The sequence below is a fragment of the Cucurbita maxima genome, unplaced genomic scaffold (genome assembly GCF_002738345.1).
Source record: "Cucurbita maxima cultivar Rimu unplaced genomic scaffold, Cmax_1.0 Cma_Scf00018, whole genome shotgun sequence".
Classification (NCBI taxonomy): domain Eukaryota; kingdom Viridiplantae; phylum Streptophyta; class Magnoliopsida; order Cucurbitales; family Cucurbitaceae; genus Cucurbita; species Cucurbita maxima.
Genome location: NW_019272034.1, coordinates 2,349,585 through 2,373,078, shown reverse-complemented (window position 1 = coordinate 2,373,078; position 23,494 = coordinate 2,349,585). Strand labels below are relative to the sequence as shown.

The 23,494-nt window shown below is 37.2% G+C and overlaps 5 protein-coding genes across 17 annotated transcripts; 3 read left to right on the top strand and 2 right to left on the bottom strand.

The window, feature by feature from the left end:
- Window positions 1-740: 740 nt before the first annotated feature.
- LOC111493177 lies at window positions 741-3,118 on the top strand. 2 transcript variants are annotated; one of them, XM_023142822.1, is made up of 4 exons: window positions 741-1,511; window positions 2,047-2,427; window positions 2,502-2,707; window positions 2,815-3,118. In XM_023142822.1, the coding sequence occupies exons 1-4, from the start codon at window positions 782-784 to the stop codon at window positions 3,067-3,069; spliced, it is 1,572 nt and encodes a 523-aa protein (XP_022998590.1). In that variant the 5' UTR covers window positions 741-781; the 3' UTR covers window positions 3,070-3,118. The 2 variants fall into 2 exon arrangements, with proteins under 2 accessions (XP_022998590.1, XP_022998588.1); XM_023142820.1 differs by having other exon boundaries at window positions 743-1,511; window positions 2,502-2,728.
- A 1,106-nt stretch (window positions 3,119-4,224) lies between these two features.
- On the top strand, window positions 4,225-7,382 carry LOC111492874. 5 transcript variants are annotated; one of them, XM_023142371.1, is made up of 3 exons: window positions 4,225-4,414; window positions 5,519-5,643; window positions 5,981-7,382. In XM_023142371.1, exon 3 carries the CDS (start codon window positions 6,017-6,019, stop codon window positions 6,809-6,811), a length of 795 nt encoding a protein of 264 aa, XP_022998139.1. In that variant the 5' UTR covers window positions 4,225-4,414; window positions 5,519-5,643; window positions 5,981-6,016; the 3' UTR covers window positions 6,812-7,382. The 5 variants fall into 5 exon arrangements, with proteins under 5 accessions (XP_022998139.1, XP_022998141.1, XP_022998140.1 ...); XM_023142373.1 differs by lacking the exon at window positions 5,519-5,643 and having other exon boundaries at window positions 5,978-7,382; XM_023142372.1 differs by lacking the exon at window positions 5,519-5,643 and having other exon boundaries at window positions 4,226-4,414.
- Window positions 7,383-9,375: 1,993 nt separating this feature from the next.
- Window positions 9,376-13,587, top strand: LOC111492710 (muscle M-line assembly protein unc-89-like). 6 transcript variants are annotated; one of them, XM_023142121.1, is made up of 3 exons: window positions 9,376-9,770; window positions 10,806-11,243; window positions 11,310-13,587. In XM_023142121.1, the coding sequence occupies exons 2-3, from the start codon at window positions 10,832-10,834 to the stop codon at window positions 13,238-13,240; spliced, it is 2,343 nt and encodes a 780-aa protein (XP_022997889.1). In that variant the 5' UTR covers window positions 9,376-9,770; window positions 10,806-10,831; the 3' UTR covers window positions 13,241-13,587. The 6 variants fall into 6 exon arrangements, with proteins under 6 accessions (XP_022997889.1, XP_022997890.1, XP_022997891.1 ...); XM_023142122.1 differs by having other exon boundaries at window positions 9,377-9,770; window positions 10,806-11,260; window positions 11,327-13,587; XM_023142123.1 differs by having other exon boundaries at window positions 9,380-9,770; window positions 10,806-11,309; window positions 11,442-13,587.
- A 1,058-nt stretch (window positions 13,588-14,645) lies between these two features.
- LOC111492711 (EID1-like F-box protein 2) lies at window positions 14,646-17,051 on the bottom strand. Of its 3 annotated transcripts, none has more exons than XM_023142124.1 (4): window positions 17,020-17,051; window positions 16,821-16,874; window positions 15,484-16,379; window positions 14,646-14,950 (listed from the first exon to the last, which is right to left on the bottom strand). In XM_023142124.1, the coding sequence occupies exon 3, from the start codon at window positions 16,248-16,250 to the stop codon at window positions 15,510-15,512; it is 741 nt and encodes a 246-aa protein (XP_022997892.1). In that variant the 5' UTR covers window positions 16,251-16,379; window positions 16,821-16,874; window positions 17,020-17,051; the 3' UTR covers window positions 14,646-14,950; window positions 15,484-15,509. The 3 variants fall into 3 exon arrangements, with proteins under 3 accessions (XP_022997892.1, XP_022997893.1, XP_022997894.1); XM_023142125.1 differs by having other exon boundaries at window positions 15,484-16,283; XM_023142126.1 differs by having other exon boundaries at window positions 15,484-16,324; window positions 17,020-17,034.
- A 504-nt stretch (window positions 17,052-17,555) lies between these two features.
- Window positions 17,556-22,750, bottom strand: LOC111492765 (chaperone protein ClpB3, chloroplastic). Its single transcript, XM_023142204.1, has 10 exons — window positions 22,287-22,750; window positions 21,897-22,115; window positions 21,512-21,749; window positions 20,842-21,037; window positions 20,455-20,509; window positions 20,128-20,278; window positions 19,670-19,978; window positions 19,264-19,529; window positions 18,137-19,063; window positions 17,556-18,041 (listed from the first exon to the last, which is right to left on the bottom strand). Exons 1-10 carry the CDS (start codon window positions 22,509-22,511, stop codon window positions 17,709-17,711), a joined length of 2,919 nt encoding a protein of 972 aa, XP_022997972.1. The 5' UTR covers window positions 22,512-22,750; the 3' UTR covers window positions 17,556-17,708.
- Between the last annotated feature and the right edge of the window lie 744 nt (window positions 22,751-23,494).

Genomic DNA, 23,494 nt, shown 5'->3' with positions numbered 1-23,494 from the left:
CCACCCTCCTTTAGAGCCAGCGTCCTTACTAGCACACTGTCTCGTGTCTACTCCCTTTTGAGAACAGCCTTCTCGCTAGCACACAGTCCGATGTCAAGCATTCCTTATAAAGGATGTTTTGTTCTCTACTCCCGTTCGGGGGCCAGCGTCCGGACCCCCACCAAATTCATCCCCCTTTGGGGAACAACCTCCTCGCTAGCACACAGTCCGATGTCAGGCATACCTTATAAAGGATGTTTTGTTCTCTACTCCCGTTCGAGGGCCAACGTCCTTACTAGCACACCGTCTCGTGTCTACCCCCTTTGGGGCACAACCTCCTCGTTGGCACACAGTCCGATGTCAGGCTCTGATACCTAATAGCACACCATCTGGTGTCAGGCTTTGATACCATTTGTAACGGCCTAGATCCACTGGTAGCAGATATTGTTATTTTTGGGCTTTCTCTTTCGAGCTTTCCCTTAAGGCTTTAAAACGCGTCTATTAGGGAAAGGTTTCCACACCTTATAAATGATGTTTTGTTCTCCTCCCCAACCAATATGGAACAAAATATGACATGATCACGTATTGGTCTAAGCAATAGTATTAGCTTATTTCAAAACGAGTAGGTAATATAATAACATAGTTCGGGAATATTAGGTTTCCGATTTAGATTCTGTATCATTTTTAAATTTCAATTTTGTTCTTATCTATTCAACTCGAGATCAATTCAAACTAATTTTGTGTCCTTATCATATTATATATTCATATTCCTTCACTAAGCCATGAAATTCTGTTCCATAACATGCTTCCTTTCGCCAATTCCTTCAAATTTTTCCTCTGCAACTCCATCGTCTCTGTTTTTGGAGCAATAATCTTAAACTTTTTCAGGTATGTTTCTTACATTTATCGCAACCTTTTCAACTCCGAATCAAATTCCATTGATTATGGAGCAAACGCCATGGATGTCGGCTCTGTTCTACCAGAAGCACCGACAGAGCCTGTCTCTGTTTTACCGAGCTCAAATTCAAGCAAGTTTCAGCTCAAACCCACTTCACAAATCCATGGATTCATGGAAGAATCACAAACAACCAGCTGTTTTGTTCAACAATTGTTCTGTGATCAAACTCCATGTTTTGATGATGGGTTCATAGAACAAGAACAAGAACACAGATCCTCTGTTTCAAATGCGGAATCTTTGGCTGTAAATGATTTGAACGAGGAGGAGAATCAAGAGAGTTTAGAGGAATCAAAAGAAACAGAATCGGACGAGATCGAGCATCAAGATTTGATCAACCAGCTCAAAATTGAGCTAAGAAACTCAAGAACAGGGCGGCTTCCAACTGTTCTAGAAGAAGAAACAGAGCCAGAGCCAGAGCCAGAATCCATGCGCCTCATAGCTTTAAAACCTCTAAAAAATGGTGGAAATTTCGAACAAAAAGAACATTTCAAAGAGATTCATGGGCTCTACAAGACTTATACAGACAAAATGCGAAAGCTCGATATCTTCAATACTCAAACGAATTACGCCATCGGTAAGTCAGGTCTTTGTTGAGGATACTTGGTAGGGAGTCCCACGTTGGTTAATTTAGGGAATGATTATGGGTTTATAACTAACGAATATATCTCCATTAGTACGATACTTTTTTGGGGAAGCCCAAAGTAAAGTTACGAGAGTTTATGCTCAAAGTGGACAATATTGTATCATTGTAGAGAGTCGTGATTCCTAACACTATGTTAGAGTCATGCCCTTAATTTAGCCATGTTAAGTAAATTCTAAGTGTCGAACAAAGAAATTGCTAGACTCGAAGGTGTAGTCAAAAGTGACTCATGTGTTGAACAAAGGGTGTACTTTGTTTGAAGGGGTGTAGTCAAAAGTGACTCATGTGTTGAACAAAGGGTGTACTTTGTTTGAAGGCTCAAAGAAATGAGTCGAGTTTTGATTAATGGAGGCTGTTTGAGGACTATATAGACTTCAGGAGAGACTCTATAATGTACTTTATTCGAAGGGGTGGATCGTTGGGAGGGAGTCCTACCTCCGCTAATGGTGATTTGATTAATCTGTTGCAGGTTTTGTTAAGTTAAAAGAACCAGTTTTTCCAAATGATGGAAGGAAATCTAGCCTAAAATCTCTGTTTTCCGACATGTTAAGGTCAGGGAGAGCCGACAAGGGCTGTCTAAAACTGATCAAAGACATCAAAAGAGACATGGAAATGGTCTATGTCGGACATCTTTGTCTGTCTTGGGAGCTTCTTCAATGGCAGCATAGAAAAGCCAAACAATTGCAACAAAACGACTCTCAATTCAGTCAAGTTGTAAACGAGTTTCAACTCTTCTGCATTCTCATTCAAAGATTCATAGAGGATGAGCCGTTTAACGGTCCTCGAATCGAAAACTACGCGAAAAATCGACGTCTCGTTCGTAATCTTCTTCAAGTTCCTGCCATTAGAGGTGGGTTTATGAGTACATTATCAAATTACCCTGAAATCTTGAAGCTTTCCATTACTTACCCAACTCACTTGCAGAGGATTGTGTAAATGACAAGAATCTAAGTACCATTTCAACAGCAGATTTAGTATCAATCATTGAAGATTCAGTAAGGGTTTTTCGTGAATTGCTTCAATCGGACAAGGACATTGGGAATTCAGGTATCAAGTTCATGTTTCCTCAAGAACATGTTCATCGGATTGATACCCAAAACCCGTTTGATGCAGAACTCATGATGATCCAAGTAAGAACTGATCTAAAAAAGGTACTTTTTTTTCTTGGTTTTCTGATAAAAAAAACAACCCTTTTCGTTGTTTTTGAGTTTTGATCTTGAAATTACATGAAATTTAGAAGGAGAAACGGCTAAAAGACATGATGAGAAGTGGGAATTGTATAGTGAAGAAGCTGCAAAGGATGAGTGAACAAGGCATAGCGAGGGATGAATTGTTGATAGCAGAGGTTGAGCTGAGATTGATATCAAGAGTGGTGAGTATGTCAAGATTAACAGAGAGCCAACTGATTTGGTGCCATAAAAAGCTTCACCAAGTCAAGTTTGTTCATGGAAAGGTTGCTTTAGAGCCCTCTTTTTTGCTTTTTCCTTGTTGATTTTGGAAATCATACCCAATCTTGTACATTTATATATATGTTCTTGAATTGAGATCAAATGAGAGTGATTTTGGAGTACTAGGTCAATTTTTTTAGTTAGATTTGCCTTCAGTTGGCTCGTGTAACAGCTCAAGCCCACTGCTAGTAGATGTTTTTTTTTTTTTTTTTTCTTTTACTCCCGTGCTTCACTTCAATGTTTTAAAACAAGTATGCTAAAGAGAGCTTTCTACGCCCTTATAAAAAAAAATGTTTCGTTCCTCTCTCCAATTGATGTGAGGTCTCACGTATTTGTTAGCGGTGGGTTTGGACTGTTGCAGCTCGGCTAGGATTCCATCTACTCGTGGCGGCTCTGATTGACTTAAATAGCTTGGATCACTTTTTTTTTTTAGCTTTGTTATACCATTTTGGATTATTCTAAAACCATTTCTAACGTAATTAAGATTAAATATGATATCCCACGTTAATTGGGGAGGAGAACGAAACATCCGGGTGTGGAAACCTTTCCCTAACAAATCGTTTTAAAGCCTTGAGGGAAAGTTTGAAAGGAAAAGGCCAAATAGGACAATATCTACTAGTAGACTTGAGCCGTTACACTAGAAAAGTTCAATATGACTACTATTTGGGTACGATTTTAGGATATTGAAGTTAGGTCGGCTCCCTCGGTAGACTCTAAGCTCAATGGTTTTTTAATAAATAGAATGACATAGATGCAATTGGACTGCATGAAGCTGAACTTAGGAATATTCGATTATAAACCTTATATAATAATGATGAATTATAATAAAATAATATAAAAATAAATTATAAAATGATGCATACAAAAAATAATTTGAAAATAAAAGGCTTAATTAAGCTCTCATTAGTTTATTAAGCTAATTAATTTAACTTTACATTAGAGAATTCGTGATTAATTTCAACAAATTATGATTAATTACTCGTTAGTAATTAACAAATTGTGCCAAAAACGACAATAAAATATTAAAAAATTCTATTACATACAAAATTAATTTGTGGTTAATAAATATTTAATATTTCTATTAAGTAAAATAATTATCGAAAAAATGGATAAATTTATTAGACAACTTTTAACAAGAAAATTTGAGGGATCACGTGCAAGTCTCGTGACATTGAAAGAACTCTCAGATCTGGTTCCACATGGATGAGTGATGAGCAGCAAAAGAAGGTCCACAACAACACACCGCCAAGCTCCATTTTCGTTTAAGCTTTTCCCTTTCCCAACTGAAAAATATCGTCCTGTAATTCTAACCGGAGTTCAAGTCAACTGAATAATCCCGATTCAAACTTCTCTTCTTCATCCCTCACACGGCGTGAGGGATTTGTAAGGGTAAGATCGCCTCATCCCTTCTTTCTGGAGCTTTTTTTTTTTTTTTTTTTGATTGATTGATTTTGGTTCTAATTTCGTCGATCTTTTGATGTTTTTATGCCTTTTCTGTTTCTGCAATGTTGTTCTTTGATTTTCACCTGGTGAATTTGTTGTGTATTTCCAGTAATCTTGCGGTTTCTTCGAGGATTTTAGGGATTTTTTTGTTCTTTGCGTGTTTGTTCTTATTGTTCTGCCTTTTTTAGGGGATTTGATTTGAATTCTTTTGTGCGGTTTATGCGATTAATGGATATTTGTAATGTAATGTTAACGCGTTTAGGTTAATTTTATATCTGACGAGGCCAATTGTATAGTACTTGGCCTCCAATCGATCGTCTCTAGGGCGTTGTTTCTCAACCTATTTTGCCATTTTCTTGCTGCATCTATGGTTTATTTAGGGCTTGTTTGATAACAATTTTGTTTTTAGTTTTTTGTTTTTGAACATTGTGTGCTTGTTTTCCTCTATGGTTTTCACCTCTCGTAAAAGAAAGTTTTGAATTCATAGTCAAAATTGAAGCTACTTTTTTAGTTTTAAAAACTTTGCTTGAGTTTTGAAAATACTTTTAAAAGTAGATAACGAACAAAAAAGCTCATGTGTGAAAGTGGTATTTATAACTCTAATACTCAAAAACTAAGGCCCCATTTGTTAACCATTTGGTTTTTGAAAATTATTCTTGTTTTCTTTTCATTTCTTTATCATGGATTCATCTTTCTTAAGAAAATATTTGAGTTCTTAGCTAAATTCCAACAACAAAAACAAGTTTTTGCTAACTATTTTTTTTAGTTATCAAAATTTGGAAGGTAGATAACAAGACAAGAAAACCCGGGAAAGTAGCATTTATAGGCTTAATTTTCATAAACCAAAAATAAAAAAATCAAAACCTAAATGGTTATGAGCGGGGTGCCTTAATGTTTTTGGTCCTTTAGAGGTAAACCGTCTCTTTTGTGGATTTACAGGTTTCCTTATTATATTAGGTTGAGTATAGTATTATCAATAAGTTGATAATGGAAACTTTAAAAATTAGAGGTTCTGTTAGAGATTGCGGAGAAAACTGAATACTCTTTCAGAATATTTCTTGCCCATCTCTAGCACCGAGGCGAGAGCCCCTCAAGCAGTCTTATTTGAAACCAGGCTCCCAGTATGGGTTTTTCTGTGAAACACATAGGCGTGCTTTTGAAAACAGTGAGGACAGGTAGGGAAATCTTTCGAGGTCCTTCTTAAGAATGTTTTCTAAGTTCTATTTCTCTACTTCATATTGGTTACTCGTGTAAATTAGAAAAAAAGAAGTTTGATTCTTTACATGCCTTTCCTCCATAGCGTTGCACCTTTTCCTTGTTACATGATTTTCCTATAATCTTAGTCAAGCATTCATCCATCATTCACTATTGATGAAATTAATCCAACTTTCTCGAATATACATCATTTGACTCAAATTAATGGACATATGATATCTATGTACCTTCTCTCGTGTTGTCAGGTTCAGTCCTTGTTGATTTAGTTGATTTTTCCCCCATTTTTCCTTTCAGCAGGTGGTCATTTCTGACCTGTAGTCGTGTGTTGTTAGAATGTGGAATTTTGCTTCCAATTGTGTGGCTGGATGTACTGGACTAAAGAGCGGCTCCCAAAAACCGACTCATACCGCCACAGAGTGTTCTGATGATGAGGTATCTTCAGATGGTAGGGAGGAGGTGCTAGAGTGTCCAATATGCTGGGAATCCTTCAACATTGTTGAGAATGTGCCCCATGTTTTATGGTGTGGCCATACTCTCTGCAAGAATTGCATCTTGGGATTGCAGTGGGCTGTGGTGAAGTTCCCAACATTACCCGTTCAGCTTCCGCTTTTCATATCCTGCCCATGGTGCAACCTCCTATCCTTCCGCCTAGTTTATAAAGGAAACCTCAAATTCCCTTGCAAGAATTACTTCCTTTTGTGGATGGTTGAGAACATGAACGGCGAAAGGGTGAAATCTCGTTCTGATTTCTCTGGGGATCAACTAGTCTTCCCAGTGAGCGGAAATTCAAGGAGTAATCAAGTCGGTCACAGTAACCTTAGAAGGGGACACCATGTTCGTCAATTAGATCTACAACGATCAAACAACGCCAATAGCCATGCCCATAGCTTTAATCTGGAGAGACTGAAATCTTCTCTCTGCAAATTGCTTGTGTTCTTCGTTCACTTGACAGCTAAATTTCCATTGGTGATCATCTTCCTCCTGATCATCCTATATGCCGTTCCTGCCAGTGCAGCAATATTGGCTCTGTACATATTAGTCACTGTTCTTTTCGCTCTCCCATCGTTTCTAATATTGTATTTTGCATACCCCAGTCTGGATTGGCTGATGAGGGAGATCATCACTTAAGGTGCGTACCACAAGTCAGCCTGAATTGTGTCTGGTGGAGGCCATCACTCCAGGACTTTTACTTCTACAAACCAGCCACAGCCATCAAGATAGCTGACTTCATATCTTAGCTAGTCGACACGTTAGCTTCCCGCTTCCCGTCCCAATTTGCCGACGTTTCAGCAGGATTGTTCAGATTCAACATCGCTCTGTTGCGATCATGGATGATCCCTGCAGCCCCAGGTAAAATAAGTTTTGTTTTGGCTAGTGTCCCATTTTCTTTCCCTATAAACTCTTCTTGTGTAAGTGCGTACAAGTTGAACTTGGTAATTTCTGGTGTCCTCTTGTGGCTTTTGTGTGCCACATTCACTGGCATTGTGCTATAGATATCTGGAAAATAGGTGCTGCCGTATGGACAAGGCTATAAGAAGCTCATGTCCTTGTTTCACTGCTTGTACAGAGGATTGGAGTAATTATATTATGCCCATTTGGAGTAATTATATTATGCCCATGTTTTATATAAACAAGGACTAGATCAAAGCGTTTAAAAGTATGTCAAAACGCTCAATATAAGAACCAAATTGAAACTTTTTGTCGAGAGTACAAAATTTTAACTAGTCGAGCTATAGACGTCCACTATTTACATTTTCGTTGTGTAATATAAATAGATTACTTTTTTTTTTTTTTAATTTGAAATTGTATATACAATGTATTAAAAAGATATAAGAATAACTAATAAATATTTTCCTTTTTTGAAAATATTTTATAATTTCATTTCAGTAAATACAAAAATAAATAAAGAAGAAAAAAAATGGAATGGAGATGAAGGTAGGGTTGGTCTATTAGGTAAGGGTTGTTTGAGAAGTGGGTACAAACAAACAGGCGAAAATTTACAAATACAAGCTAAGATATTCAAACTTCACATTTCAAAAGTGGGTACGTGAAAATGAAATCTCTACCTATTCTCGATATGGTCTATAAAAGAGGTTAGATACGTAATATTATATGGAGTTGAGAGACTCGAACTTCTGATGTACGAGATCTCGTGATCGAAAGCCTATATTTTACCGATCTGAGCTGTAATTAGTGCTAATATATAGGATCTCGATCTCATGGTCGAAGGTGACGCAGAGACCTCGTGATCCAAGGTATATATTTTATGGAGTTGAACTATGTGCTTAAGTTGACTCGGAATAGTTAAATATAATATAGATTCAAATGATATTTTATTTTTTCTAACTAATTTCTTGTGTCGTACAAAATCAATTATCATTTATATAATATACTTAGTGATGTCATTATTTAGTTAACGATGTTAAATAAATTGATGTTACATGCCAGCTATTATTGTTATTTATGAATTAATTTTATTATTTGATAATAAATGTATTATTATATTGCTGCAAATTTGAAAAAAATAAGTAAATAGAATATTTTTACAAAGGTTTTACATTCATTTTAATATTTTTACAAATAAATAAATAAAATAAAATAAAGAGGAGAGAAGCAAAATTTCTAATATATTATTGGGAAATTGATAATAATATATTATTAATATTTTATCAATAATAAAAAAATATTTCAATTATGATTTATTTCTATAATTATACTATTTTTTAGATTTTATGAAATTATAATAACGAAATTTTAATTTTTTTAATATAGAGACTAAATTTTAATATTTTAAAAAATTTAACTTAATTTAAAATTATTATCTGAATTTATTGTTTAAAATTTTAAAAGTAAATCAATATACTTGTTTATCTCTGTGTTTTTCTTTTTTGTCTTTTTTAGAATTTTCAAAATGTCTTTTGATATTAAAATTTAAAAAATCATTTTGATTGGAAAAAAAAATATTTTTTATTGCTCAAAAGTCACATCAGCCGTAGAAAAATGGACCCATTAAAATATTATTATACTAAATTGAAATTCTTAAATAGAAAAAAAAATGTATTTTTTGTTTTAAAAAAGCTATTAATGGTAGCAAGGACTTTTAAATAAATAATAAATACTATTAATGATCAATTTAAAAAATTTAAGTTGAATGTTAGAATTTGCACTTGTATTTAGGTAGACTTTGAAATCTAGAAACCTTTTAATAAATCTATAACTTTATAGAAAATAAATAATTAATTTTAAAAAAATAGTAGAATTTTTAATTTTGAATCTACCAAATTTTAAAATCCATTTTTGTGTAAAATTACCATATATTAATTTTTGTTAATTTGTTTGAATTTTTAAATTCATAACTATTTAATCTTTAAAATTTAAAAATATATATTAAACATCGTTAAAAAAAAAATTAAATTCACTAAACTATTAGTTATAAAATAAAAATGGAATTTTGATGAAAAAAAAAAGTAAAATTTTGTTTATTAAAAATATATTAGACATAAAATAAAAACAATTAAATTTAATTATGGAAGATTAAATAAATATTAATTTAAATATTTAAAATGAAAAAAAAAAAGTAAAAAATTAGATAAATATTGGTACTTTATTTACTTGCATTAACCGTTTGAGAAACTTAATAAATTAATAAAAATAATTGAGAAATATGAACTTATTCGAAAAAGACTGTTCTGGGTATCACGCGGATCACCCTAATAAACTCATTCATTTATGAATTAAATTCATTCATTGAATCAAAAATTTAATTCCCAAAAAAAAAAAAAAAAAAAGCTTCAACGATCTCTGTGGGTCCTCGGAAAACGAAGACGCTGAGTTGATTTGATTGAGACAAAAAGGAAAAGAAAATTCTCAACAAAACTTGAATTGTTCAGTTGCTTGCACGATCTCTGGGTTCAAATCAATCCTTCTTCTACGTTTTGATTTTGCTTGGTTTTGATCGGACACAGGTTCTTTCTTCAATCTCTTTTCAATTCGATCGGGTTGAATCGTATCGTGTTCGTTTCGAGTTTCTTTGCTTTCTTGTTAAGCAACGGAGGCTTGTTAGCATTGCGGAGAAGAGTCGGAAGCGGTATTTATTTGTTTCTCTTTTTATTCTTTTTGTGTGTTTGGATTAGCAAATGGTGCATTCAATAGCGATTTCGGAAATGGATGTTTCTGTTGATGCTCTGATTGATATCGGATTATTGGAATGGTTGTTTTGATTCCATGAACTGTGATTGGAATTAGTGAGTTGAAATGATTAATTCTTGCTTGTTAATCAACTCCCTCATGATTCGTTCCATTATCTTCAAGATCGATGTGCTTGCTGTGTTTCTTCTTTGATCTTCATTCAGGAAAAACTGTATAGAATCATCATTTCATTTTTACCTGCAGGTGACAAACGGTGCTTTTAACTATTAAAAGCGCTTTTCAAGTTTAAAGTACTTTTTTAGAGAGAAGCACTTGATTTGTTCATCACAATACTATAATCCATTACGTCCAGTTGATTTGCATCTAATGACTGCTTATGAGTGTTTGAGAAGTCCTTGGTCTCATCCTTCACCATCATAATACCATGCACAATGTCTCCCTTCAGCAGCTCTACTCCAATGTTCCATTAAAGTGATATGTTTTGGTCCAAATCTGGCATTTATTAGTGGACCATCAAGCAAAAACATATCATTGTCTAGATGTTTGGGAAATCAATACTTTAATTTTCATTAATCTTCGTGGATGTTGTGGTTTCCATATATTTTAATCATGTTTGATAAACTTTCTTTTTGGATCTACGCTCATCTTCAAGTAGTCGATTTGCTAAGCATTTATGAAACTAAGTCGATATTTTTTTCTTTTTGAAAAGACTCCATGTTTGATTGACCTTATTGTGGAAGATTTCAAAGTCGATACACTTTATAGAACAATCATAGAGATGTGATCTTTATCCTCCTTGTTTCTGTAAAATTCTCATTCATGTAAGAAGTCTAATTAGCTTGTAAAATCAATGTGATTTTCATTAGAAAGGTAGAGAGTATTTTCTTTGATTTTTTGTTGGTTCACTTAGCATCTACAAACTTGCTTGTAAGCTCTTGAATTTATTGAGTTTTTCTTTTTGTTTGATCTTCAGGTAGTGCTCTCAAATTGTGCTGTTAAATGGTTGATGGGAGTATGGATTTGTCAATGTCCCCTGAGACCCACAGGTCTGATGGTGATAGGTTGAGAAGATTATCTATGGGAAAAGCAATCTCATTGAGTATTGATGAACAAAACAGTTTTCGTGACCGCAGATCCTCAATTGGTTCTTGTCATGATATTTGCAAATATGGACATAATCATTCATTAGAGACGAAGGCCAGAGTTCCCCTGTTGAAAAGAGCAATGAAAAAGGCACTTGATGCCCAAAATTCAGACCAGGCTGTGGTTGTGCCTGAAAAAAAGCACTCTGTTTGTGTGACCAAGTCGAAGGTTTCACCTAGTTCGAAGACATGTATTAGTGGTGGCACTGATGTGATTAAACGGGTAGTGCCCATAAGTTCTCCTAGCAGACGTCTGGTAGAGACTGGAGTTATGAGCAAAAGTAAGGAACAGGCAACGCTTGTAAAAGCTCCTAACGGGCAAAGTGAGACTGAAGTTACGAGCAAAAGTAAGGAACAGGCAACGCTTGTAAAAGCTCCTAACGGGCAAAGTGAGACTGAAGTTACGAGCAAAAGTAAGCAACAGGTAACGCTTGTAAAAGCTCCTAATGGGCAAAGTGAGACTGAAGTTACGAGCGAAAGTAAGGAACCGGAGGCGCCTGTGGGTTCTCCTACCAAGCAGATTGAAGTTATAAGTGAAAATAAGGAACTGGTAGTGCCTATGAATTCTCCTACCAAGAAGATTGAAGTTATAAGTGAAAGTAATGAAGTGGTGTTGCCTGTGAATTCTCCTACCAAGCGGATTGAAGTCATAAGTGAAAGTAAGGAACTGATAGTGCCTGTGAATTCTCCTACCAGGCAGATTGAAGTTATAAGTGAAAGTAAGGAACTGGTAATGCCTTTGAATTCTCCTACCAGGCAGATTGAAGTTATAAGTGGAAGTAAGGAACTGGTAGTGCCTTTGAATTCTCCTACCAGGCAGATTGAAGTTATAAGTGAAAGTAAGGAACTGGTAGTGCCTGTGAACTCTCCTACCAGGCAAAGTCCAGTAGAGATGGAAGTTTCGAGTGAAAGTAGCGAACGAGTAGTGCCTGAAAATTCTACTAGCAGGCACAGCTCAGTAGAGATTGAAGCTACGAGCAAAAATATGGAACGGGTAGTGCCTGAAACTTTTCCTAGCAGGCGAAGTCGAGTAGAGATTGGAGTTGGAAGCGAAAGTAAGGAACCGGTAGTAGTGGCTGAAAGTTCTCTTAGGAGGCAAGGGTCAAACAGGCGAAGTCCATTAAAGAGTGAAGCTATGAATGAAGGTAAGGAACTGGTGGCCAAGACAAAAACTAAGCCCATAACCTCAAAACCCAAGTTTCATAAAACTACAAAGCAAGTAGTTTATTCGTCTACCAAATCTGAAAGTTCTCCAAAACAAGCTTTGACCAGCGTTGCAGAAGCAGGGGGCGACAGTTTGTTGAAGCCGAAAGCTTTCAAAGAAAAATCAGTGATCTCTTCTGGTTCTTCTGGTAATATTGCAGCCCACAGTAACAACAGTTCTAAATCAGGTGAAGGAGCGGGAACCTTGAAAGGAAATGGAATGAAAGTGGTGGAGAAGTCCATAATCACAATGGATCCAAATTCTGTCGATACCGTGGTAAACTTACCTGCGATAAAGAAGAACTCGAAAGCTGTGTCTCAAGTCAAAAGTCAGAACAAAACGAGAAGAATTCAAGCCAAGGAAGCATCAAGTGTGGAATCACAAGAGAAAATCTTGCATGTCATCAATGTGGAAACTAAGAAGAACAAGCTTGTAGAATCTGACCAAAATGACAAGCATGGTTTGAAGGGGTATCAAAAGTCACCATCATCCTTGACAAATGGCCCATCTCTTTCACCTCTTAGAGAAGATTCTGGTGGAACTAAATATACAAAATACGAAGCGAATGCCACTGTTTCAGGATCGAAGAAACATGGTGGCATAAAAAAAGAAGATGACCTCAATGGGGTTAAAAAAGGCAAGTCCCCGAGAATGCTTCAGACCAAAGGAAAGGATTCTTCATCTTTCAGCTTAAGTTTCAGGAACAAGAAGGTAATTGACCTCGATTCCAAAAGTCATGGTCCAACGAGGCTCAAATTTATGGAAGGAAAATCGTTGGGGGACAACCAAAAGAGCAAGGATGGCCGAAGAACAAGCTTGAAGAAGGGAATAGTCAAGGGGATTTCCAAGAATTCCACACCACCATCTGAAAAAGTAGTTTTGAGACATCAAGATGTGGAAGGGAAGAAAGATACTCAGGTTTTGTTCAATAATGTCATAGCGGAAACTGCGAGAAAACTCGTTCGTACCCGAAAGAGTAAGGTCAAGGCATTGGTAGGGGCATTTGAAAAGGTTATCTCACTCCAAGACAAGAAGCCTACTTCTCTAAGAGCCACAGCTTGAACTGAAAAGGTAGATTTCGTATAATTCAGTAGAATTTGTATAGTGATGGAAGAATACATCTGGGAATGAACAGAAGGTGGTGAAATCACAGGATTGTGAGTCAAACTGTGCATTAATAACTTGTGTGCTTTATGCATCTGTTTCTTGTTTTTTTTTCTTTTTTCTCTTTTTTTCGGGTACTGCCCCTTTACAGAGAAACTACCATATGATATAAAGCTAAGCCTGGTTGGTCTTGTGAGAATAAAACTAAGAATAGTTATGACTTCATGTACCATGTCATTGAGTGTTGAAAGATGTTCGACCTTGATTTTGTTGGTTCATCCTTCTCTATTCAATTTAGATGTTTAGTTTCTTATTTACATATACCACCGCCAACCTCTTTCTCTTGCTCTCATCAGTGTCTTTGGTTGCTGCTCGGTAAAACGAAATCGAACCGAACCAAAACTGGTTTATTGCATATCACAACTTAGATGTTTTGTTTGGTCGCAAGTTTTTGGCTAAAACTAGACCACATCCAACTGTTGGCAAATGGTCATTTTCATACGTCTTTTTGCACCTGTTTTTAATTGGTTGAGAATGCATGCTTGACTCAATTTTTGGATAATCTTCTTCTGTTCTGCTGAACAACTTTATGGGCTGGAAACGAAACAATGCCATTCTCTGCTTCTCACCTGCCATTCTCTTCTTCTCACCAGAGATTGCTGTAGTAAACTCTGTAAGAATTCCTTCTCTGGTGCAAAAATGGGAAGAAAAAGAAAACCCTCTCCAATGGTCCCTTTGGTCTTCTTACATCATCTCTATTTAGCCCATAGAAAATCATCACGCATAGCTGACATCATAACAGTTGGGTAATTCTCTGCGATTCTTGCGCTGGTAAATAACACAATATCTAAGGCTTTTAATCACACTGAATTTGAAGCTCTATTCAAACAAGGAGGATTCCTTACACAAAATGGATATCCTATGGTATGATTGAGACCCCTTGGTTCTTGGTAGATTCGAAAGGGAAACATTTTTAATTGAAAATGACACGACGGGAAACATAAATTCTACCATTGACGCTTATACGTTCAAGCAACTTCAAGCAAACAAGAGCAATATGTTCAAGCAACTTCCATAACTAGAGGAAGGATTTGCTTGCCCCCTTTTGCTCCTGTCCTCTCAGCTGAGCATCAGAGGTAAAACTTCCATAGAACAGTTTTCAAGCGTGCCGGAAGCTAACATTGGGCCAATGAGCATCAGAGGAGCAACAAGGAGAGTGATGGAACCATCGAAGACTTGTGCCTAACAAGTTTACAGACATTGCAAGCAAGTAATTCAATTGAAGTGTGTGAAGGGGATGATCAAGTGTCAAGGATGGAAGCTTCAGCTAAGGTCATATCCATTTCACAAGGAGATTTCTAAGAGTTCAGAACATATAAAGCAATCCATTATCTTAAATAATAATCATTCCAGTCACCATCACCAATATCAAGTATAAGATCAGAGGTTAATTTACATGAAAATTATATGGTTCTACCTTTCAATCCAAAAGGATGTTTTTTTTTTTTACAAAAAATCTGGTTCTGCTAATGCTTCTAAGTCTCACCATTGAACATTTTCCCATAATTCTAAGCTGGGTTCCACCAAACAAAAGTGGAACGGACTAGAGGCAAAGTTCATCCAATCAGCATGAGATCCAAGGGCGATTGTGCAGGCCTTTTTATCGACCTGTTCAAGAACAATGGCTCTCAGATACACTAGCTCCCAAAAAAAGTTATGGACTCAGAGAACAAAAAAAGCAAAAAAATAATTAGTCCAATTGAATGATCCCATCAAAGTAAATTTTTCTTCCAAGTTGCAGCAAAACAAACTGTCACAACAGGCCCTTCCCCTCACTTACACTATAAAGCGCCCCTCCTATGATCCTTTCTTCCTCTGGTGTACATAAAAGACACCGCAGGCTTGTTAAAGAAACCATTCCCCTGACCAGATAATATTTCCAAGTTCCTCCAACGGAAACCAATAGGAGGTGACAGAGAGTTAGTTTTGCCACTAGAAAATCAGGTTGTCGGTTGGGAATTGGGATTCAATTCATAATGACCATCACAACATTTGCTTCAGCATGGTTGCAGATGGAAAAACAAAGGGAAAATTTAAACAATAAGTATTTGACTCAAAAACTTAGTGCTTTGGTTGCTCAACTTTCAAATCTATACCAGATTCTACAGAGAAACACGCATAAGTTAGATGTGGTATGTTACCTTTTCTATGGTGTATGACGTAGCTATCACTCGGACGTCTCTTCAGAATCTGACAAGGGTAACAGAGTGCAAATACCGACCATATGTCCATTGAGGCAGACATAGTAGTCGATGCAATCCTCATAAGCACCCAATCTGCAGCTTGCACTCGGTGGTATCATTTTAGCCTGTAGCATGCTCCATAGCTTGGCCTTACAATAAGGGCACACCTCAGTTGGATGAAGCTCTGCTCCTCTTTCTATCAGCATTTTCCTAACCTTTGACATTGAAAATGACTTAAAAATACCCCGGAAGAAACCGATATCTCCTTCTTCTCCTTGGTCGAGATGTTCACAAGGATCAGATACATATAAAATATCTGTTCTGCATTGTGGCATAAGAAAACTCTTGCCCGATGTCCTAGAAAATCGGGTTCTATAAACAAAATGACCAGGAATTTGAATGTTATTGAAGAGACCGCCCTTCTTACATCCCGAGCAGAAAATAAGCAGCTTCCCCAGTGCCCTCCAGTTCCCATCAACACTGTGACTCCCGCTAGATTGCAGATCTAGCATCATTTTTGGGGCTCTGGTCCTGCAAAACTCCTTCCATAGCACTCGCTTGGCAAGATCGTCAAACCATTTGCATGCACAGGAAAGAATGGCAATCAACTTCGGATTCCAGTTCAAATGTTGGAATACTAGAAATACTGCATCCTCACTGAGATGCCCCTTTGTGCACAGGCAGCTCGCTGAATGCACACACCGGTATTGCTTTGTTAAAATCATTCCTTCATGGGCATCTGGGAACCATTAATTAATCTGGCATGGGTTGTCAATAGATTAGAAGATTGAATGAGCAGCTGTTGAAAAACTAAGCTCCGATCAACAATCTTCACACCAATGAACTATTGTACACTGTATACATCGAACAAGCCTTAGACACCCATGATGTCTCGAGCAATGGTTAAGAAACTAAAACCAATACCAGAGACTCGAAACATCGAAGTGATTAATCAATCAAGTCAATTCAAGAAGAACAAGTAAATTTAAACACAAAGAAATGGATTAGCATTCACCATAGACTCCAAGGCACGCACAAATACTCAATTCACACATAAACCCCAAACTCTCTAGCAGAATTCTTCAAGCAAGTTTAGTAAATTAGAGTCAGATCCACAAAATCCTCGGCCACATACATCACAAAAAACAACCACCTAAATCAAATAAACCCCAAAAGAATTACTCATTCAATTTCAAAAAATAATAATAAATAAAACCCTACAAAATCCTTAAGAAGAACGAACGCACAACACCAGATAACAAAGTAGATCGTCTTTAAAAAAGAAAAAGACTCACCTCAGCGGAACGGACCTAGTCTCCCCGCGTTAACATAGCACCAAAAACCCGACTCTGCATGCAAGAAACGAAGCAAGAAATCAGTCAATTTCGTTCCCATTGCACTAAAGCCGAACAAAGAAAAAAGATAAACAAGAAGAGGAAAAGAAGAAAATGAAGACGAGCATTAAGAAGAAGAAAAGGGGAATTTGAAGCTCACATAGAACGGGGGATTTGGTGAAGAAGAAGAAGAAGAAGAAGAAGAAGAAGAAGAAGAAGAAGAAGAAGAGGAAGAAGAAGAAGAAGAAGAAGAAGAAGAGGCTTTGGCTTTGGGGTCTAAATTAGAGAAGAAGGAAAGGACGAGGGCTGAGGAATATTTTAGAACCACAGTGCTAAGTCAATTGGAAACTTAATGACCAATCAAAAACCTCCACGTGTAACCATGGCTGGGACGCTGTGAAAATGTAAATTTCTATCCGTCTTACGTGGCATTCTGGTAATTGGATGGTCACTTTCCGAAAACGACAAGCTAATGGACTCACTCAATGTGTGATCTCTTTTCCCTTTCTTTTCTTCTTTATTTTTCCTTAAATAGTAATTGTAAAAATTAAAAATAAAATAAAAAATACTTCTTTTTGTTATCTACATTATAAATTATTTTCAAAATTCAATAAATAAAAATCTTAATAAAATAATGGTTTTTTTTAAAAAAAAAAAATAATAATAATAACCATGCAGGCCAAACTTGGACAGTTAAATATAAGGCCTAAGGTAAAACCAGCCCCAAATTACATGGTATTATTACCTCATGTGAACTTTATAGAGTGAAAAAAAAAGGGTAAAAAAACATTAATCTTGCTATGTATATTCCCTACATAGGAAGTGTGTAAATACAAAGCGGCCTTTGGTTCATAGAATCTGAGCAGAGGCTTCTATGCCATCTGCGTTTGGATTGTCGGCGGCTTTGTTCTCCACTCTCCTAAAAACAAGCTTTTGCTGTGGAAGTTGGCCATTAGAGAATGCCGATACCTCTGTGTCTATTACAATTGTGTCTTCCTCCTTGAATTCTCCTCTCAATATGCCCTTTGCGATTTCGTTCTCCACGTTCTGCTGTATTACGCGCTTCACTGGTCTAGCACCGTAGTTCGGGTCGTACCCGAGACTTCCAAGAAGTAGAATTGCTGCTTCGCTCACCTCGATCTTCATCTTCTTGTCTGCAACTCTCTTTTGAACCCGTTGCAGCTGTGTAAGAACGTACAATGTGTGGTTAATTCATGAGAATTTTGAGTTACGGTTACGAAAGGAGTATTGAACATTCAAAGAGGTATAAAGGGTACCTGTAACCGAACAATACTGTTGAGCTGATCGCGAGCTAGAGGTTGGAAAACGATGTATTCATCAACTCTGTTCATGAACTCGGGACGAAAGATTGATCTTGCAGCTTCCAGAACTCGTCGCTTTATGGTTTCATATGCTGTTTCCTTTGGTTGTGTATCATCTTCAGTATTGAGAATATACTGTGAACCCACATTTGAAGTCATGATGATAACTGTGTTCGTAAAGCTCACAGTTCGCCCTTGTGAGTCGGTTACTCGCCCATCGTCCAGAATCTGAAGGAACACATTGAACACATCAGAATGAGCCTTCTCTATCTCATCGAACAGAATAACCGCATAAGGCCTTCGGCGAACAGTCTCGGTTAACTGACCACCCTCCTCATAACCTACATAACCAGGTGGGGCTCCAATTAGTCTTGAAACTGCGTGCTTCTCCATGTACTCGCTCATATCGATTCGCACGAGGGCTTCTTCAGTGTTGAATAAATAAGAAGCAAGAGCCTTGGCTAGTTCTGTTTTTCCAACACCAGTCGGACCCATGAACATGAAACTAGCAATCGGACGGTTTGGATCAGAGAGACCAGCCCGAGACCTTTGAATGGCTTCGGCAACGGATTTAACTGCTGGGTCTTGACCCACCACACGTTTATGAAGTTCTTCCTCCAAATGTAAAAGCTTCTCCCTCTCGGATTGTTGAAGCTTAGAAACAGGGATCCCAGTCCACTTGCTTACAATTTCAGCAATATCACTTCCAGTCACTTCTTCTCTCAACATGGACTTTCCAGAATTCATATACTCATCTAATTCCTTTTCTGCATCTGCAAGCTGGCGCTGCAAGGAATTTAAGCTTCCATATTTCAATTCAGCCGCTCTGTTAAGATCATACTCCCTTTCAGCTTGCTGGATCTCCACATTTACCCGGTCGATCTGCAAGAATGAAAGTAAAATTACCGAGCAGATAACAATCCGAACCGAAAAATTCTACTCTACTTCTAGTTTAGGCCAGATTATATTACCTCTTGAAACATCAAAAGTTATATTCTTCCAACAACACCATCACAACAGACTAAATAGTTGAATGTGTAAAAGATTTCTGTAACAGAAAGGGAAGAAGAACACCAACATACCTCCTCTTTGATAGACTGAAGGCGAGTCATGACCGACTTTTCGTGCTCCCACTGCTCAGTCAGTTGGGCTTGTTTCTCCTTTAGGAGAGACAACTCAGCTTCAAGCCGACTCAACCTATCTCTAGAAGCTCTGTCCGTATCGTTTGTTAGAGAAAGTCTCTCCATTTCGAGCTTCAGTACTGCTCTATTGATCTCATCAAGAGCAGTAGGTTTTGAAGTAATTTCCATTTTCAGCTTAGCAGCAGCTTCATCAACGAGGTCAATGGCTGTATTCAAAAAAATTACCATTAGCAACCATCATGACATGCATATTCCAAAATCCTTCCGCTAAAAGTTTTTCTTTACAATAGAGCTATGTCTATTTTCAACTACATCAAATAATTCCAATCGTCACAATGATATTTACCTTTGTCGGGCAGAAATCGTCCACTAATATAACGGTCTGAAAGAATTGCAGCTTCTACAAGAGCACTGTCAGATATGCGAACTCCATGATGCAGCTCGTATCTTTCACGAAGCCCACGGAGGATAGAAATGGTATTTTCCACACTTGGCTGATCAACATAAACTTGCTGAAACCGACGCTCCAATGCTGGATCCTTTTCGATGTACTTTCGATACTCATCCAATGTTGTGGCACCGATACACCGAAGCTCACCCCTACCAAGCATAGGCTTCAATAGATTACCAGCGTCCATTGCACCGTTTGTAGCACCTGTGGAGACACCAGTAACTTATTAAGGTAAAAGACCAATGCGCTCATCAGTCAAACAAGAGTTTCCACCATATTGGGAAGCCACCGCCAAGAACATGTGCCAGTGACAATAGGCTACAGTTTTCCAAATTTAAGATTGGATATGCTACCTGCTCCAACAACAGTGTGAATTTCGTCAATAAATAAGATAATCTGGCCATCTGATTCTGTAACTTCCTTCAGAACAGCCTTGAGCCTATCCTCAAATTCTCCACGATATTTTGCTCCAGCAATTAGAGCACCCATGTCAAGTGATATTAACTACAAGAAAAGAGCAAGTTATTAAGACTGTGGTAAACTGTGAATCCTAAAACACCTCCCAAAAGGGGATGGAGGAACAGAAGTAATCACAAAACCATGAAAGGGCCACCAGCATCTTTTATCAAGGAGAAATTTGTGAGAGAGACAGAGAGAGCAGGAAAAAGTCATTTACATACCCGCCTATTCATCAAAGCTTGAGGTACATCACCTTGAACAATTCTTTGAGCGAGCCTGTTTAATAAAATAGTATACAAGTACTAGAGTCGTTAGGAATATAAGCCAAACCACTTTCCAAGCAAAAGCATACGCTAACAAAAATTCTCTACGGAGAAAATTAAAGCAGCACAATTCCCATTTCGATATCAACCAGGAAATGAGAAGTCTAGCCTTCTCAACAGTATTGACGTCTTCCCGTTTGATCCATACTCAAGTACAAATCAAAACAATGCTAACAAGTCGGTGGTTGCCTTCATGCAGATAATATTCCCAAAGGGCTAAGCCAGGATCTTACAGTGCCTTAATTATTAAAAAGAATTCTGTACAGGGCCAAATACTGCACTTACCCTTCAGAAATAGCAGTTTTCCCAACACCAGGTTCACCAATAAGCACAGGATTGTTCTTTGTTCTTCTAGATAGAATCTGAATGCACCTTCTAATTTCATCATCTCTTCCAATGACAGGGTCAAGCTTCCCAGCTTTAGCCAATGCTGTCAGATCTTTTCCATATTTTTCAAGAGATTCATACTTGCCTTCAGGGTCTGCAAGAGATCACGATTACTTAAAAAATGGAATACACACTTCAAACTGCACATGCTACCGACATTATGAACGAGAAACGGATATAGAGAAGCATATATTATCGAATTTGCCACTGTATACATTCAAACAAGACAAAAAGAACAAGTACGCATTCAACCAAAATAAAATCACACCAAGGTGGTTTAATTTTCTATAAGCTCTAATGTATGTTAATTGCTGGAGGACAAAATGTCCCTCATCTCCATCCATTTTCCTTCACTGATTGCTTTAATAAGCTAGAATCATCAACCAATTTTTTGATGTTTTCCTCATGGCACATTATTGAGGATTGGTTTACATAGTTGCATGTAGACAGAACACAATCAAAATCAAACATCAGGTCCAACAAATTGCCTAGAGATTTGACTTGTGCCGCAACATAACCACATAAAAGTATTCAAAATACATTAAAAGAGAGAGAGAGAAGGTGTCACCTTGGTCAATAACAGATTGGCGCCCCCTAACGGACTCGATTGCAGATTTCAAAGTTGGCAATGATATTTGGAAATCCTTAAACAATTGCTTCCCAAAACGTTGATCTTGAACGAATCCAAGAACCAAGTGCTCAACAGACACAAATGAGTCCCCATACTCTTTCTTGAATTCTCTGGCTCGTTGGATCAGTGCTTCCAAGTCACGTCCCAACATTGAACCAGCTGACTCACCAAGAACCTAGTGCAGTATAATAGAGACTCGTTTAACATATTTTAGGATATAACAACTAAAATTCACAGCCAAAAGTTAGAAGTTCATAAAGGCCCAAGACTAATGGTAATATACATATACACATATAAGAATTTGATTCCATGATGCAATTACCTTAGGTTGGCGTTTGATGAATTGATCAGTAGCCTCCAAAAGACGGGTATTGTCAACCCCAATCTTAGAAAATATCCGACGAGCCAACCCATTCTTCTGCTCCAGTAGAGTCTTCATCAGATGCTCAGTCTCCACAATTTGATGCTTGTTTTCCTTTGCTATTTCTGGCGAAGAAACAATAGCTTGCCAAGCCATTTCTGTAAATTCTTGCTGTGTAATCTGAAGTAAAACTAAACAAAATCAGTAAAATGCATAAACTACATCCTCGAATTCAGATATCAGTACAAGTTCAAACCATTTAAACGCCACAAGTGGAAGTCAAAGATAATCAAATCGAACTTCAAGAAATGAGTAATAGCAATAACAAACAAAGAAAACAAAAGAACTAACCCTTCCATTTGAGGCATCACAGCGAACAACAAACCTCGAATTCCCCCCAAATCTGTGACACCCACCACTGGTATTCAACAGCAAGCGCGATTTAGGTTTCGCAGTGAGGGAAACGGGAAGCGGAGGCTTGAGAATGAGCGCGTTTCTAGTGGAAGAAGAAATGGAAGAGGAATGTGAAGGAAAACGAATCCCAAGTGCATAAAATGGCGCAGTGGTGGAAGCCATTGGTAAAGATTAGCCTCAACAGCGAGCAAACTCAGTGGGCAATGGATTGAAGTGGAAGTGGAAGTGGAAGAGAAAGAATCGGAAATAGAATATTGGAAAATGGAATTTAGAGAGAATTATTCTTGTTAACCGAAGTGGAGAGTCGGAGTAGAAGCGTATAAGAGGAGGAGTCGGGCAATGGTGGTGATTCTTCGGGAACCCTCGCGAAAACGCATTTGAAGATCCTAGAAATGAAAAATGCCACGACGTTGCTTTGAACAAAAAAAGAAATTGCGGGCCTTCGTTTTGAGAAACCGCCACGTGGCAAACAAACCCATGTGGATATGGTTCGAGAGGAAGAAAATATTATTTGCAATTTTTAACCCAAATTTTGAAAATATTAAATTATAGAAATTAGTTGCTTAATTTTGGTCCTTTCAAATTTTGAAATCTCAATTTGTTTTTCTTTTTTTCTTTTCTTAAATTTTAACCCAATAAATTCAAACATTTAATCTTTTAATAAAAAATCCAACTAAATTTTCAACCATTAATTATTAGGCCTCCATTTTTTTTTTAATTTACCTCATAAATAATATTTTTTTTTTTGCATAAAGTTCTTTTATTATTTTACTCTTACCTGGGATTGGCCGTCAATCCTGCGCAACTTAGGTGGAGGGTGAAGAAGGTCCTCGGAAAAGCTAGAAATCTAACTTGTGTCATAACCCACGAGCCAAAGGATAGTCTCAAGTAGACAAATTCTATGGGACATAAGCCTCCCAAAAGGTAATAGAGGTGTGCAAAGGTTTGCTCGGAAATTGGCCCTCAAGTGCAAAGACAGAAGAGAGCTTGACTACAAGACCCACCCATCTTAAGCAAGGACGAAAGTCGGTCTTAGTGATCCAAAACCAAAAGAATGAAAAATTAAATTAACTAACAAACCTTAAATATTGATGTTGATTAGATTATTTAACACTAACTTTGGATAGAACACTAATTCATAAATT

Coding starts and splice junctions, on each gene's coding strand:
- LOC111493177 (XM_023142820.1), top strand. CDS start 782: ATGCTTCCTTTCGCCAATTCCTTCAAATTTTTCCTCTGCAACTCCATC. Junction 2,428..2,501: donor TCAAGTTCCTGCCATTAGAG/GTGGGTTTATGA, acceptor ACTCACTTGCAG/AGGATTGTGTAAATGACAAG. Junction 2,729..2,814: donor TAAGAACTGATCTAAAAAAG/GTACTTTTTTTT, acceptor CATGAAATTTAG/AAGGAGAAACGGCTAAAAGA.
- LOC111492711 (XM_023142124.1), bottom strand. CDS start 16,250: ATGATTTTAACAAAGCAATACCGGTGTGTGCATTCAGCGAGCTGCCTG.
- LOC111492765 (XM_023142204.1), bottom strand. CDS start 22,511: ATGGCTTCCACCACTGCGCCATTTTATGCACTTGGGATTCGTTTTCCT. Junction 20,510..20,841: donor AAAACTGCTATTTCTGAAGG/GTAAGTGCAGTA, acceptor TTTATTAAACAG/GCTCGCTCAAAGAATTGTTC. Junction 18,042..18,136: donor ACAGTATTGTTCGGTTACAG/GTACCCTTTATA, acceptor GTTCTTACACAG/CTGCAACGGGTTCAAAAGAG.
- LOC111492874 (XM_023142373.1), top strand. CDS start 6,017: ATGTGGAATTTTGCTTCCAATTGTGTGGCTGGATGTACTGGACTAAAG.
- LOC111492710 (XM_023142118.1), top strand. CDS start 10,832: ATGGTTGATGGGAGTATGGATTTGTCAATGTCCCCTGAGACCCACAGG.